We start from the raw sequence: 17418 nt of genomic DNA on the forward strand, positions 1-17418 counted from the left end.
TTTTTGTGTTCGTTTCCCCAAATTATGGTCCTCTGTAACATCAGGAATAAATAGCTTTTTTTGAAAATTTAGAGTGTCTCCAGTTCTTTCTAATTCCACTGTTATTAGTCACTATTATTTCAAATCATTTAACTTTGATTGTTTTATTTTTCTTCCCATTTTAATTGGTTTAGTCATCGTATATATTATTTTAGTGGTTCTACTTGAGTTTGCATCACTTTATAAGTCTTCATGTGCTTCTGTGATAAACATATTTATTGTTTCTTACAACATAGTAATATTCCATCATTTTCATGTGCCACAATTTAATTATTTCCCAGATTAGGTTTCTACTTTGTTTCCAATATTTTGTTTCCAATTCTTTGTTACTATAAAAACACTGCTATAAATGTTTTATTGGGTAATTTAACTTTGCTTTTTGTCATTGACTTTCTCGTGACATATGATTGTAAGTGGGATCTCTGAGTCAAAGGTAATTAATATTTTAGTCACTAAGATAATTCTAAATTGTTTTTCATAATGGATAATCCATTATTATAGCTCCACCAACAATGTACTAGCATTTATGCTTATCTTTTTACAACACTTCCAACATTGACTCTTGCCATCTTTTGCAATTTTTATCAATTTACAGAGAATGAAGTAAAACTATAAGACTAATTTTCACTTGCACTTCTCTTCATTAATTGTGATTTCTTAATATTCTTTTTAAAAATGACTTGAGAAGTAGTCCTTGCTCATCTATCTCATACATTATTTTCTTTCTCTCTTCTTTATGATCTAGAAAATAAAGCCTTTAAATGTGAACACTGTTTTGTGGCCACTTTATCAAGTATTGAGTTTCATGGTAGAAGTGTCTTGAGTAATTTGGATGTTAATTCAACATGAGCTTATCTGTGTGTCTTATTTTTCAGATTCTCGTTCATCTGGGACTCCTGACCAAGGAATCTGGCTTCAAGATTGCAGAGAATGCATTTAGTGGAGGCCCACTTGGTGAATTAGTTCAGTGGAGTGATTTAATTACATCTCTCTACTTACTGGGCCATGACATTAGGATTTCAGCTTCACTGGCTGAGCTCAAGGAGTAAGGAGATTACTTTTCAATTTTGAAGCTGGAATACAAAAAAAGAAATTGTAAACTCTTGAAGCCTCTATTAGTGTGTAATTTCTTGCAGAGAAAAATGAAAGTGATAATTCACTAAACAGGAGATAAGAAGATTATTTTCAGGAGCTAAATACATACACTGTGAAAAGGATGATATGTTTTCATTGTAGCTACAGGCTCTGGAGGCTTCATAAATGAACGCAAGAAAATTCAAACTAAGGAGCTTATTCATTGCTGTTACAGGTGCTTCATACATCTGTCGCACAATGCATTCTTAACTTTACTAATTCCTTGTCTCTTGCTGAAATTCACACCCTTCCTCACTCGGCATCAAGCTTTTCATATTTTAAGACAAGGCAAGTTCCTGTTTATAATTTAATTTAGGGAGAACAAATTTCCTGAAAGCCTGTACTTCTTTTTAAGTCAGCAGACTTTAAACTCCAAGTCTGTCAACTACTGCCTTTCTATTTAACTGGCATTTGCTTCTCTTTCTCTTTCCTTTTTCCTTTCCCTTCCCTTCCCCTCTGCTCTTAGTCTCTTAATCCCTTTTAGATTGACACAGCTGGCTAAGTATTCTCACAGACACATCCATCAGTTCTTTCCACTCATGTACCGGATGAGCTGCCTAGAGAGAGGCCGACCCAAGCTTCCTAGTTATTATTGTGTGGAATAAGGAAAGAAATCCCCAATGGATTTGAATTTAACTTATAGGTGAAATTGCAAGAAAAGAAACATTTTAGAAAGTACTATGAAAAACACCCTGTTGCTTTTTATTAAGAACAGATGAGGAGAAGAAAAATGACATTTGCTAAAGTATCAGATGATGCAAAACCAAATGTGTATCACTAGCACCTAGCATCATGCCAACCATAGCAATACTGTCAATGAATAATTCTTGGTAAATTCATTAATGGGGGCAGGTAGGTGGCACAGTGGCTAGAGCACCAGCCTTGAATTCAGGAGGACCCAAGTTCAAATCTGGTCTCAGACACTTAACACTTCCTAGCTGTGTGACCCTGGGCAAGTCACTTAACCCCAGCCTTTGGGGGGGGGGGGGGGAAGAAGGCAAAATTTTTAAAAAAAAAGATAAATTCATTAATGATGATTATAAGTTTTAGAAATTATTTGTGTGAGACATTGGAGTTTACCCAACACTTCTTCCAATGTCAAGGCTGGGTATAGCAGGTCTTAGATCTATTTTATAGAAAGAACAAAATTCCAGGGTTAAATCAATAATCTAAGAATAGCATTTGTGAAATTTGAACCCAGATCTCAGATGCTGGGAGATATCAGGGAAGGCTTCCTGGAAGAAGTGGGATGTTTGATTACAAGTTACCCAAGTGCCTGTGGATATATGACAATGTAAATGGTGTGTGTTGTGTGTGTTTCTCTTTTCTCCTTAGGATAATGAAGAGGGTTGTAGGTAATAGATCTGGCTGCCCAACTGTAGGTGACAGGATTGTGGAACTCATTTATATTGATATCGTGGGACTTGCTCAATTTAAGAAAACTCTTGGCCCTTCCTGGGTTCATTACCAGTAAGTGTTTTGTTTTCACTTGAAACCTTATGCCTATTTTTTAACAATGACATTTAAGTGGCATTTATTTTCGTATGGAATGAGAAGATAAAAGAAGGTCCTTTTTATTTGGGCTGATTATCCCTAATGGAAAGCCAAATTGTTCACAGCTACTTTCCACTTTCAACAGTCATTCATTATTTTCATTGATCTCCAAAGAACAGGAAGCATATTTTAGGCATTCTTTCTAACTTCCCAATTTTATGTCCCTCTTTTCTCTCTATACCTACTTCAGCTCTTTGACAAAATATGAATCCAATAAGGCACACTTAATAAGGAGATTGCATATCCTCTTTCTTTAATGTGTAATATCATCTTGCATTTCTCCTGTCTTAGATATCGGTCCCCAAACTGTAAAAAATAAGCAAACCTAGTATTTGGACAATGAAAGAAAGACCATTTTTTAAGCCCTTTGCTATATTCCTGGCAGGCAGCTAGGGATGCAGTGGGTAGAGTGCAGGGCCTGGAGTCAGGAAGATTCATTTTCCTGAATTCAAATCTGGCCTCAGACATCTACTAGCTTTGTGACCCAGGGCAAGTCACTTAATCCTGTTTGCCTCAATTTCCCCATCTGTAAAATGAATAGGAGAAAGAAATGGCAAGCCACTCTAATGTCTTTGTAAAGAAAACTCAAGTGGGGTCACAAAGATCAGACGTTATTGAAACAACTGAACAACTCCATATGCCAGTGCTAAGAATACAGATATAAGTAAGTAAGATGCAGGCTGTGTTTCCTTCCTTTTCCCCAGAGAATTCTTAAATGTCTGGTGTATGTCAGCACCATGTTTAGAATGTTATAAATATAGCTCCTGCTCTCAAGGAGCTTACATTCCAATGGTAGGAAAGGGAGGGAGTAAGGGGAAGAAAAGCAGTAGCAAGTGTTACCTTATGTTTTGGAGACATCTGAAAAGTAGTATGAAAGCCAATTGCTGGGATAAATTAGGCATTCCTTAAATACTTCCTATGGGCTAGGCATTATACTAAGTGTTGAAGAAACAAAAACATTTTAAGAAGGGAAGATGTTACATATACAAGAACTGGAGTTGGAAAGAGAGATGGGCAACATGTCTTGGAGATGGTTGGTAAGTGACATAGTGGGCCTGGGATTAAGCAAGATAAAGTGAAATTTCTCTAATCAGAACCCTGGAGTCCAGGAAAGAGAATGTTCTGAGGGGAGGAAGAAAAGGCTGGAGTGAAGGCAGCAAGGTTTTAGTAGTCCTAGGAAATGACAGTTGATTGGACAGGAGCGTATGTTCTTTTTATTTTCTTTTAGTTATAGTGTCAACAGTGATGGTCCTCTTTCACTTCTTTTCCAGTGTGGGCTTCCCCTGCTTATTTCCCTCACCCTTTATGAATCATGAATTTGTCTGTCACAATTGCTTTTGATTTGAAGATAGCAGTGTCTTTGTAGTTGTATGATTGTGTGTGTGTCATGCACACACATGCACACATATGTATATCCTATGGATATAATGTCCAAAGTAGCATTATATTTTGCAAGAAAAATATTTTGCATATAATTAGATACATGGGCATATGTAATTTGTGATTTTTAAGTTGAAAGGCCGAGGACTTTTTATTAGATGATTTGCGTTCCTCCTCCCTTCCTTCTCCTACTTTTACCTGCCTAGACCAGGCAAATGTCTGATAAATATTAGATAGAAATTCCCATCTGAATATTTAATCTTATCATACAACCATTAACTGGTGCCATCGTGCAAAACAACAACAAAACAAAACCCTCAGTAATAAAATTTGTGGATCAATTAAAAAAAAAAAAAACAGTTGTATGATTGAAATGGTCACTCTTAGTTGGAGGTATTCTGGTTGGATAAAAAATTAAAATTCATTGGGGGTCTTTTCAGAACCGCGTGCTAATTTGTCCATTGTTCCTTTCCTAAATACCATCTCTATTAGTGATATTAAATAGCAATATATCTCTTTTAGTGTCTCTGCTCCAGGAATTGTGTTCCATGGCAAGACTAAGAATCTAGAAAATTTGGCAGTAGTTTTGAGTGTCTCATTCTTGTAGGTGAATGGGCCAAGGGGTAATCCAGTAAATCATATTGAATTTTAGCTTAAAATTATTCATTTTCATTTAGAAGTAAACATTTGAACTCAGACTCTATTAAACTTGGATTTGAAATGAAGTTTATAAATAATCTCTTTTCTATGGTGTACTTCAGAATCTACTTAAAGAAGGTTGGAGAAAGTGAAAGGCTTGAGTTCCAATGGCAAATAATTCATCAGCATTTTGTAAAGCAGTAAATATGAGATGAGGAACAGGTAGAAAAATGTAAGGAATGGTCACCCAGTGGTACTAGAGATAAGAAATGGTGAAAGCTGCTTCAGAATTATTTGGCTTTGATATATAAGTCCCTTGTTGGTAGAAGGCCACTTGCTCCTAGTATCTCAGGGCAAAATGTCTTTTTTAATCATGAGTCTGCCCTGAGATGCCAGGCACACAGAATCAGGGTGAAGACGTTAATATTAATATTTTAAATATAGTTCTATAATATAGTAAATTTGGAATTTCCTGAGGAAGAGGCCCTTCCCTATGAATCTTTTCTATTTCCTCTGTTGCCATCACTCTGACAACTACTTTAAAAGACAACCTCAGAAATAGAAATAAAACCCAAAGCCTTAGAGCAAAATGACCCTCAGTATTTTGAAGTCTCCAGTTTTTAAGCCATTGTGTGGAACACCTGCATCATTTTTAAAAAAATACCTAGTTGCCCTTAATGTGCTCGTCACTGCATATAATGGTCACTACAAAAATCTCTTGTTAAGTGGGGCTCAGGAAAGACTTCACGTAGCAGATGGAATTTGAACTAAGATTTTGAAGGAGGTAGGGATTCTGAGAGCTGGAGATGAGGAACAAAGTGCATTCTAGGTATGAGAGGATGCAAAGGCACAGAGATGAAAGGTGATGGTTTTGGAAAATAGCAGGTGGGCCAATTTGACTTAAAACATAGCGTATGTGTGTGAGAAAGCAATAGTTCTAACACTTTAAAAAGAGATTAGAGCCAGATTTTCCAGTGCTTTAAATAAGTAAAAAACTGTAATTTACTCTAGGTGCATTTAATAGATGCTGAAGTTTTTTAAGTACAAGAGTGACATAGGACATAGTAACATAGTTTGAATTACAATTTGTAAATACTAGCTGTGGGGGGAAAAGAATTAGAAAAGGGGAAGAGATTGGAGAGAAACAGATTAATTAGGATTTTTTATAATATCCCAAATCTAGGATTTGGAATCCATGAAGTTGGCTTAAGAATAAATTTTGATAACTATATTTCAGCATAATTGGTTTCCTTTTTAATCCTATATATTTTATTTTATGCATTTAAAAACATTATTCTGGAAAAGAGTCCCTAGGCGTCCATGACACAAAAAAAGGTAATAATTCGATTCTCTCTTTAAATTATCATCAAGAGGAGATATATGTCGGAAGGGGAAAGCCTTTCATGGCCTATTACAAAGAGGGAACTCATTCACTATTTGCATTGAACTGAGGATTGAGAATGGCTATTGTGGATACTCATTAAAGAACCTCATCCTAGAAATCACCCACAGTTGTTTCCAAAACACACCCACAAAGGACTATCTTGCAGTCTTCAAAGGACATGGAAAATGGAAAATGTGTTGGAGACTAATGCTCCCTTTTTCTCTATCTCCTAAACCTATGGTTCAGATTTACCATTATAGCATCTCCTGGATTCCCACTGGACTATTCTGGGGGATGCTGAGAAAACCTGATGCTTTGAAAATATTTTCAGTGAAAGCTAATGGTAACATACAGAGAATGACAACCATTGATTTGAAATGGTCCCCGAGATTGAATTGTGTTCCAGTATGGTCTTGGGTTGTTGGATTTTTTTTCTCTTTCTAAATGTATTGCTTTAGGAAGACTTCCAAGTAATAAATTGTCTACATAATGATAAATGTATTTTCTGATAGGAAAGTCATCATATTAAAGTGACACTATGCTTTTTTTCTTCTTCAAAAATGTTTCATTTAGGTATTTGATTTCCCCCCCTTGATTATGTTTCAAATTTGACCTCCAAAATAGCAGGCATCCATATTTTTAGAAAAGGTTGAAAGTATCTGAGCCAGGTTCTATAAGATCTTTCTCTTCATCAGGTCCTAAGATAGAGGTTTTGATCTTGATTTATTTACTTTAAAGCATGCTGAATCAGTGGGTTTCAGAATTTTTTATTTATGCATGCATACAGAAAAAGACAGCATTTTCAAGTAGCAGTCATTGATGATGAAAATGAGATAAAATTAATATCATTAGCTTTGAAAAATCAAGAATAATCTTTGCTTTGATATTGGCTCCTACTCTCAGGGTTTTGGGTGCATGTGCATATGTGTGTCCATACAAAAGATGTTTATTGAATACTTGGCATGAATTTTCTCCCCTTTTTTGTGATCTTGGACTGTATGACATCACTTTATTCCAATAGAATACTAAAAAATCATTACCTTGCATTTTAAGCAAAATTCAGAGCCTTACCTAGAATCACATCTGTGGTTTTTAAACCCTCCAGAATAGATGAGGTTGCTTTGTGTCAAAGGAGAGGTGAATTAAATCATTCAAATGTCTCTTTGGCCCAAACCCTTCCTCCCTTCCCCTACATGCATACCAGCTTTCAAATGCAAGTTATGATTTATTTTGTATTTATTGAAGAATTACCACCTAAAGTATGAGGCAAGCAAGCTTTTGAAAGATAAGCTACAATTTATATGAGAGAGCTGAGGAAAATATTTTATGCCTACATGGTAGATTAGTATTGACATATGAATTTGATCTACAAAGGAGGCACCATGTCCCAAGGAGAGAATAGGAGATTTGAGATCTCATCTCAGTTGTACAATTCATTTTTAGACTCTAAACTAGTAACTTAATTTTTTTGTACCTCAGCTATAAAAAAGAAGGGTTTGAACTAAATAAGCTATCATTTCTAGCTCTAAAATTCTCTGAAAGCAACTCAAGGGAACAACAGCCTGTAGCTTTCAGATTTTTTTTTAAAGTAAAAGTACTTCAGTGTTTAAGGTATAGCTATAAGCATAAATTAGAGTCTTTTACTTTTAAGATTTTTCAGATACAAATTTCCATTCTGAAAAAAACATGGATTTTTCTTTCAGGTGCATGCTCCGAGTACTGGATTCATTTGGTACTGAACCAGAATTTAATCATGCTAATTATGCCCAGTCTAAAGGTCACAAGACCCCATGGGGAAAATGGAACCTTAATCCTCAACAATTTTATACAATGTTCCGTGAGTATTATTTTTCCTGCTTTCCAAAATTCTTACAGATTTGACTGTGCAGATCCAGATGAGTGAAAGACTGTAGAAGGCAGAGTAATTTGTCGCCTGCCTTGAAAATCTATAAACAAATTTGGCCCTGGTGCTAAAAAGACAACTTAAATGTCCTTCAATGGCCACAATAATATAATAAGGAAAATGGCATAATACAGTCGGAAGAACATTGGCCTTGGAAACAGAATACCAGACTTCAAATCCTAGCTTTCATTTGTTGCTTTTGTGTCCTTGGAAAAAATGACTTTTCTGTACTTTATTTTCCTTATTTGTGAAATGAGAGTGGTGGAATAAATTAGCAATACTGAACACTATCTGCAAATTACATGCAGCCTACAACACTCTCCATTGTAATCCAACCATATTAAAATGTGATTTAGAAATAGTTAACAAAATAAACAAAAAGTCATAGATAATGGTAATATGTGGTTTTCTAGATAAGTATATCTCCCGCAGGGATCCGTATGTATGCTTTCAGTTTGGCACAATGGATTAAATGATCTTTAACTTCCTTGTGAACTCAACTCCTAAGCCCAGTCAGACAAAAATTCCAGGGTTCTCTTTTATTCTCTTCTCTTTAATTTTCTTTCCTTTTTCTCTTTTCCCTTTTTTCTCCTCTTTTAATGTTTTTACTTTGTTTCTGTTGTCATATGACAGAAGACCAAGTGAGGAAATATATTTCCTTGTCTAGCACAAGAAACATGAAAATGCTTTTACAGATCTGATTCCTGGGGGGAAGGAGGTAGGAATGTCTAGCTTTCCTAGTCTCAGAATTGTCCTTTGGACTCTGCAAAAACTTATAAAATAGCAAAACAAAAACATTAAAAAAAAAAAAAAAGAAAGAAAGAAATTGATACCTTTCTTTTCATTTTGAAATATTATTTTTTCTTCTCACTTAATTTAAAAATAAACCCTTTAAAATAATCCTCTTGAAGTATTGTTGACAGACATTTAAAGAACAGGCATTTATTTCTAAGCACCTGCACTGTGCTAGGCACTGGGCATACAAATATAAAGAATGAAACAGTGCAGTGTTGACATTCTAATAAAACAGTACATATAAAAATATGTATACTACAAATGTAAATGAATATATACATATATAATGTCATTTATGTATGTATTTTTAGTACTCCGTATAGAAGATGGCACCTGAACTACATGTTAAAGGAATAAAGAGACTCTGAGAAAGTGGTTAGGAAGGAGTGTATTCCAGGCATAAAGAATGACTGGTACAAAGCTAAAGAGACTAAAAATGGATTGCCATGATTGAGGAAAAAAGAAAAGATCAGTTTGGCTAAATTGTAAAGTGAGAGAGAAGTCATAATGCCCAATGAGATAGGAAAGAAAGGTTACATATGGATCTGAACAACAATAGGGAGCCACTAGAGTTGATTGAGTAGGGTAATATTATCAAACTTGTGCTTTAGTAAAACCACTTTGGCAACAGTGTGCAGGATGAATTATAATGGGAAGAAATTTGATGCAGGAAGGTCAATTAGAAAAGCCATTGGAACAATTTGTCTGCAACAAGAGAATGGTCTGAATAGTGACTATCTGATGGGTAGAGGCAAAATAAGGGGCATATTTATTTATGGCTACTATAGAAGCACTTATTTCATGCCTACTGTATGGCAGGTATTGCATTAAATGCTTTCCAAATGTAACTTTATTTGCAAGGTATATACTGTTATCCCCTTTTACAGTTGAGAAAACTGAGTCAAACAGATTAAGTGATTTACTCGGAGTCAAACAGTTGGTAAGTGTCTGGAATCATATTTGAACTCAGAATCATGACTCCTGAGTCTAGCCACCAGAGAAGAAAGAAAGGAACTGTTGTGAGAGATGCATGGAACTAGAAATGACAATACTTGGCAGTAGATTGGATACATGAGGAGAGAGAGAATGAAGAATCAATTGAGTTAGCCCCTATAATGAAGTTGTGAGCCATGAAGTTGGTTGTTTTTTGGTGCTTTTCACAAAAAAGAGGGAAATTTAAAAGGGCTATGGGTTCGAGTACAGAAGCAGATGAATTCTGTTTTAGAGAGGGTTAGTTTATGATTTCATCTAGTTTGAAATGCCCCATTTCTATTGGTGGCTATTGGTAATGAGGTCCTAAAGCAGAAGAGAAACTAAGACTAATAAATATTTACATCTGAGTTGTCATCTGCATAGGATGATAATTAAGCTCTTGGAAACTGATGAAATCTCCAAGAAAAAGAGTGTAGAGAAAGAAGAAAACTAGACCCCAGGAAAGTACCCTGCAGAATATTCCCAATCAGGCACTGTGATATGGTTGAGGAAGCAGCAAAAAGGACTGAGAAGGAATGGTTGGACAGACAGGAGAAGCAGGAGAAAGCAGTGTCACAGAATCCCAACTTGGAGAGAGTATCTAGGAGAAGATAGTGACCAAGGTAAAATGTAGCCAGTCAATTGAGAAGGAAACAGCTTGAGAAAAGGCCGTCAGATCTGGCAGTTAATTTAGAAAGAGCCATTTCACTTAAGTTTTGAAGTTGAAATACAGTGTGCAGAGAATTGAGGAGTAAGAAGAAAAGAAATAGAAGTCAGTGTTGACAGCTTTTTTTTTTTAGTTTAGCTGAGAAGGGGAAGAAAGACACAGGAATTCAATAAGAGAAAGAATGAAAATGTTTAAGGTTGCAGTCTGTTGAAGAGGATGGATTCAAAAGTACATGTAAAGGCCAAGGTCACTTCATTGTTAATACACATGGAGCAAAGGGGGGGGGGGGGAAGAGTAAGGGATGGCATATTTTTAAAAAGTGCTTATCTGCTGTTAACACTCCTACTTTCACTATTAGTCATGGGAAGTACTTGTGGATTTAATTTAGGACCCAAAAGAAAAAAAGTTTTTGAGCTTAGATGTACTTGTCATAACTTTTTTTTCAGTAGTATTTATACCCCCGGTGAGATCATCTCCTTGAAGGCAAGAGGCTGACCTATATAGCTTTTAAAGTTCTTGTGATATCTAATTCTGTCGACATACTTATAGCTCTTCACTGGCCTGCTGCTCTGGACAGACTAATTTAGATATTGTAGAAAGGTACAACAAATGACAGAATAAAATATAAAAAAGCTACCCAGGCATTTGAGGATATAGGGAGCTGTATCTTTGAAAATTATGCCTCCTTGGATCTGGGGAAGAAGAGTTCTGAAACAAAGCATCCTGCATCATGAGGCTTGAGGGTGAGAGTCCACGAAGACTTGTTTTTTCTTTATAAAGTCAGAGATTGAAAGTAGTGGCCCTTGGTTGCCTGTGTTGTCACATATTGTATTAGAATTCATGTTGGTCACATATTCAATAGTGCTGTTTGTTAGTGTTTAATGTTTAGTGGACAGAGACTAAGAATGAATCTGCAATGGTTTTTTTTCTTAACAGCAGTCTGAGTCTAATAAGAGCATTTTGTGTGCTCAAACAATGCACTATGCCCAATTTTACTTTTGGGATTTGAATGATAAATTTTTTAAAAATCCATTTTATGATGGAATTAAAGGATATTTTAAAATTGTATTCTACCCCTGCTCTGCCTTTTGTTTATTTGAGTTTTACATATTATTTTGACACAGTAGACACAACTCAAAAAACACTGTGCTCAGTTTTAGTCACTGGAGTTCTAAAAGTTTTTTTTTTTTTTTTAAATGGAGATAGTTCAGAATAAAGAGACAAAAATCATTATGATCAAAAAGATTAAAAGCAGATACTATTTAGAAATTCAAAAGGAGTTGGGGTTGTAACTCCTTAAAAAAAGTGTAGGAAGCATTAAGAGTCTGAGAACACTTTGTAAAAGGCTTTATGAAAGTCTTTGTAAAGTAATGATAATAATAATAATAGCTATATTTATTAAGCACTTAACAATGTTCTGGGCATTATACCAAGCACTTTACAAATATCTCATTTGAAACCTACAACAACCTTGTGAAATAGGTGATATTATTATCCCCATTTTACAGTTGGGGAAATTGTGTCAAATTGAGGAGAAATACTTGCCCAAGGCTACACAGCTAGTGTGTTGAGACCAAATTTGTCTGATGGGTGCCACAATGGAAAAAAAAAATTGAGCCCGTGATTAGGAAGACAAGTTCAGTTTTAGCCTTGGATACTTACAAACTATGTTACCTTGGGCAAGTAACTTAACCCTGTTTGCCTCAGTTTCTTAATCTATAAAATGAGCTGGATGCAGAAGTGGCAAACCACTCAAGTATCTTTGCCAAGAAAACTCCAAATGCAGTCATGAAGGGTCAGACACAACTGAATATTCCTGACTACAGGCTTGGCATTTTGTCTACTGCACCACTTACTGTGAAATATCACCATCAGTGATGGTGTATTCTTCTGGATTGCATAAAGCATCTAACATGTTCTAAATGGCATGTAGCTCTTATTACAGTAATTTTTCTTTTATCATCACATATTCCACAAAAGTAAATTTTCCAGATAATTATCTCTTAACTTCTAAATGTAATTTTAACAGAATTCTCCAAAAAAAAAAACTATTTCATAGTAGATAAAACTTAGTACCAAATGTAATTTGATGTCTCAAAGTTATCATTGTGAATATCGATTATTGCCCTCCGCATCTCAATCTCATCAATGTGGCTACTCCCTCCAGTGATACAGATGGCAGTTCACCCCTCCTGCCCATTCTCTGGGACTTTAATCCATGTTCTCCTATAAATCTGGTCCATCTAAACACCCAAAGTTCTGGTTTTTCTAGTTTTATTCTCTTGATACTCTAAGAGAGTAAGTGAAATACGTTATAATAGAGTTCCCAAGTTTGTTTGTCCCCAAGCTCCCGTTATTTTACTGGCCCATCATATCTTCCCTGTCAAGCATTTCTTATATAACAACCTTCATGTTACTCTTGTCATGTGAATTCCTCCTTTGCAATGTTTTGCTGTCTCACCACAACTATCCCATGACTCTCCAATGCCCTTTGAGTGTCCCTCAATTGGAATTTTTTGGAGACTGATATAACGGGGTGATGTTTTCCAGGAATATCGCAAGATACAGAACTGTTACTCTGTGACTAAAAGCCCCAGAGTAGCAGCTCTGGGATGGGATGCTATTGAGATAAGGCAGTGGCCTCTAGCATGGCCTAAGGCTGCCACCGGTGATGCTTTCAAGCCTAGAAGAGTAAAAAAGGGAACAGAGAAAACCAATTAAATAGTATTTCAAATGAACATCTGATTTTAGGAGTTAGAAAGAATTCAATTCAATTCCAAAGACATTTCTCTGGTCCTTACTTTTGTATACAGGACTCTATCCCAGGCTACAGTGTGTGTGTATGTGTGTGTTTAACTGTAATCTAAGTCTTAATAGAGGATGTTCATGTGCCCAAATAACCATACTATTAGTAATGACTTGTGAATTCATCAGGAAGATTCAAAGCAAAGTACTATGTGCAGTCCTAAAAGGAAACAGGGGAAAAAAAATCAAAGAATTCTTTGCATTCGTTTATTAAAAAAAAAAAAAAAAAAAAAAGGTTTGAACTTCCTTTCTTCAAGCCTTCTTTTATAAATCAATTATAGGAATCTCAAATAATCCACATTTATAAACCAGTAATAGGAAACTCCAAATAATCCACCAACCCAGAGGTGCTAGCAAAAGGTACAAAATTGTCAAATAATCATTTTATCTTTGATATCCTTCCCTTTCCTCTTTACTTCTTTCTTCTCCTTTCCTTTTCCCAATTTGCTCTTCTCCCCCTTTCCTGCTAATAACGGTTTCTTTTCTTTTCTTTTCTTTTTTTTCTGAGACAACTGGGGCTAAGTGACTTGCCCAGGGTCACACAGTTAGGAAGTGTTAAGTGTTTGAGGAACTCAGGTCCTCCTGACTTCAGGCTGGTGATCTATCCACTGTATCACCTAACTGCTCTGCTAATAACTGTTAACTAAGATATAAGTTAATATGATCCTTCCAAGAAGGGGTAATGACACCTTTGTTTGAATAGAGGTGCTGCAGGGGTAAGAGCCCCAATATAGAGTCAGGAAAGGTCTGGTTTCAACCTTGCCCTCACAGCACTTACTTTGCTATCACAGGCAAGTGGTTTCCTGGTATGTAAAATAGGGAGAGCAATGACAGCAGCATAAGTGTGGAACTCAACTCATTTGGTTGTTTTGAAAATAAAATGAGTCAATTAATATATATAGTGTGCTTTGCAAACCCCAGAGTGCTATGTAAATGTCAGTTGTTGTGGCCCTCTGCTTAGGGTTCAGAATCCTTCTTAGAGCTGGGGTGCTCTCCTCCCCTTTCCACCCCCCATCCCACATTCCCTTTCCAAGAGATGGCTTGGTATGATGAAGCTCCAGAAAGGCCTTTCCTTCACACATCACCCAGCCTCCAACCCGAACTCTTGGTAAGAGGAAGGAACACGATGAGGTTGGATTTCCCGGCCTTGCCCCTGCCCACTGCCTTGTCCAGGTGCTTTCCCTAACTTTCTCCCATATTTGGAAGGCACTCCCTCTTTACCTCTCCATTCTAGGTCCTGGAGCTCCTTGAGAGCAGGGACTTTTTTGCTGTGTTTGGAGTTTTTATATCTGCAGAACTTGTCACAGTGCTTGATACACAATAGGGCTTAATAGAGGCTTAGTGTCTCACCAATTAGCGTTCCTAAGTGGGAGAGGTCCCCTCAGGAAGCTTGAATAGCTAGCCCTCTAATCTGTTGACCACGTAGCAATGGAGAGCTGGGACAGTGAGTAAGCCATAGAGGAAACTGACTCTATTACCTTTTCAGAGGCAGCTAGCTGTTGGAATTGGACTCAGGAAGACTTTGGGTTCAAATCTTTATTGGCTGTGTGACTCTAGGCAAGGGACTTTTAACCTTTCTAGGCCTCAGTTTTCTGTTCTGTAAAGTAGGTATTGTAATAATAGAAGCAAGGATTTGAAGATCAAATGAGATAACATATGGTTCATTGACTAGAGAATGTGACAGGAGGTAGAAGAACCTCTCTTTAAATTTTGCCTCAAACACTTACTAACTAAATTGACCAGCGGTGAATTACTTGACTCCTCCTAGAGGATAATAATATTTACCTTCTATGAATATTGTAAGGATAAATGAATTAAAATGAATAGCACTGATGATCAACTATGAAAGACTTGGTTCTTCTCAGCATTTCAGTGATCCAAGGCAATCTCAATAAACTTTGGATAGAAAATGCCATCTTCATCCAGAGAGATGAACTATGGAGAACTGAATGTAAATCAATACATGCTATGTTCACTTTTTCTTGTTTTTTTTTTTTCTCTCTCTCTCAGTTTTCCCCTTTTTTTCTGATTTTTTTTTTTCACTTCCAACATGATTCATAAAGTGCTGTGTATTTATATGGGTATTTTGAAAACATTAATATATGTGTATACCCGGAAAAATAAAAAGAATATCAACAAAAATGAATAGAACTTTGCAAATTTTAAAGCATTTTATAAATGATAGCTATTGCTGTAGTCATTACTACAGTGATCATCAGAGGAGTGTGATCAACATTATCACCTGTAGGAAATGTAACAGGGGCACTATCAAACTCAGCTAGGAGGATTGACATTCCACTTTTTACTCTTTAATTTATCAGTGTTCTGGGCTGAGTATGTGTGATTCTTTTCCAGGATTACTTTCCAAAGTCACCTCCTGAACAGATTCCTTTAGGAAGATCTGTCTACCACCAAAACGTAGCTTTAAAAAAATATTTTTGGGGAGCCACATTGAAGCACTGTAGGGAGACAGGGTGAGGGCCAGAGAAGAGAGTGAGGACTTTCGTCATTGTGATAAACAAGAAGGGGATAAGTAGTTGGAATGCTTGATATTCAAGGTTAGAAAACTTTCTTCAACAGCAGCATACACGGGAACTTCTGAGTTTCCATGGCAGGATTAGTGTCCAAGATAATGAGCATGGAAGGGGTGTGTGGGGGTGGCTCTGTGTGTGTCTGTACAAATTTCCACTACCAGAATATCTCCTCCCCTAGCTTACAGGGTTATTCATACCTGGAGAATTATACCACTTCCTCTCTGCGCCAGTGACAGACTTCCTTTCTGTTACTAAAAGTTGTGCAAACTACCCAAACTGTGGTTGGGTCTTCAGTATATGATATAGATGTCTTTTCTGATGCATTTTTGTGACTCATCCAAATTACTTGAAGATTTTTTTATCTCTTGATATATTAAATAGACACTAGTTCACATTAGTATAACTCTCTATGGTTCACAAAGTACCTTCTTCATAATGCCATGTGATAGGAAGGAGTATTCCTATTCCCATTTTACAGATGAGAAAACTGAGGTGTAAGGGAGGTTATGTGACTGATCCAACGGAGTGGAACTAAGATGATGGAGAGTAGACGAACTCTCCACAGTTTCCCTGAGAATCAACACTAGATCAAGCCTCTGAATGAATTTTGGAGTGACAAAACCCACAAACATTTAGAGTGTAATAACTTTCCAGCTTAAAATATCTTGGAAGTACTTCAGGAAAAGTTTGTCTCAATTAGGCAGAGGGGGAATGGGCCCAGTGCAAGTACAGTATGGGGAAGCTCAGTGTGGGACATCTAGCAGGAAGCTGTTAGCCAAAACATAGCAGCATTGGCTGTAAGACTTCCACTGCAACGAGAGAAGGCAAATTGTGAACCCCTGAACCCCAGCCTCACGGGTGGGTCTTGGCCAGCCACACAGTGCGGTGCGGAAGCCTTCAGCATCGGCCCCAGCATAGTCAGTGAGAACTCCCTCTCACCCTGCAGAGGAAGCTTGTGACAACGTCCCCTGTGTCCTAAGAGCAGACCTCAACCTTTAAAAATGAGCAAAAAGGCAAAAAGAGATCTGACTCTAGAGGAGACCGGGAAGATCAGAACAGAAACCCAGAAGAGAACAGCAAAGGCAAAATGCCTTCAGGTGAATCCTCAAAGGGCGATATGAACCGGGTCTGCAGTTCAAAAGACTCTGTCAGATGAGTTCAAAAAGGAACTTTAAAGAGAGGAGAAAAATGGGGAAAAGAAATGAGAGCTTTGCAGAAGAGTTATGAAAGTTTGGGGGAGGGAAAGGAAGCATACAAATTGACTGAGAAAACATCTTAAAAATAAATTTGGTGAAATCAGAAAATATACTGAAGAAAATGACTTCTTAAGAAATAAATTTGATGAAATGGAAGAAGACAACTCCTTAAAAATAGAATTGGTGAAATGGAAAAGAAAAATCCACTGAATAAAACTTCTTTAAAAGTATAATTGGCTAAAGTAGAAAAGCTAACAGAAGAAAATAATTCTTTAAAAATTAGAATGGGACAAAATGTAAATGAATGACTCATTGAAACATCAAGCATCAGTCAAACAAAAATTTTTTAAAGTAACTTATCCAGAGTCACACCAACAGAAAGTGTGGAAATGGAGCTTGATGCCAATACCAAGGCA

General features: G+C 36.5%; 1 protein-coding gene across 3 annotated transcripts in view; it reads left to right on the forward strand.

Annotated features, from left to right (window-relative positions):
* The window catches only part of MGAT5 (alpha-1,6-mannosylglycoprotein 6-beta-N-acetylglucosaminyltransferase), a 367256-nt gene that overhangs the window by 243668 nt on the left and 106170 nt on the right, over positions 1–17418 (forward strand). For all 3 annotated transcript variants that reach the window (XM_074301876.1, XM_074301877.1, XM_074301878.1), the window contains 3 exons: positions 915–1084; positions 2509–2643; positions 7834–7967. In XM_074301876.1, coding sequence (XP_074157977.1) covers positions 915–1084; positions 2509–2643; positions 7834–7967 — 439 coding nt within the window. The remainder of the gene's footprint in view (positions 1–914; positions 1085–2508; positions 2644–7833; positions 7968–17418) is intronic.

The sequence above is a fragment of the Sminthopsis crassicaudata genome, chromosome 3, assembly GCF_048593235.1.
Source record: "Sminthopsis crassicaudata isolate SCR6 chromosome 3, ASM4859323v1, whole genome shotgun sequence".
In the NCBI taxonomy this organism is placed as follows: Eukaryota; Metazoa; Chordata; class Mammalia; order Dasyuromorphia; family Dasyuridae; genus Sminthopsis; species Sminthopsis crassicaudata.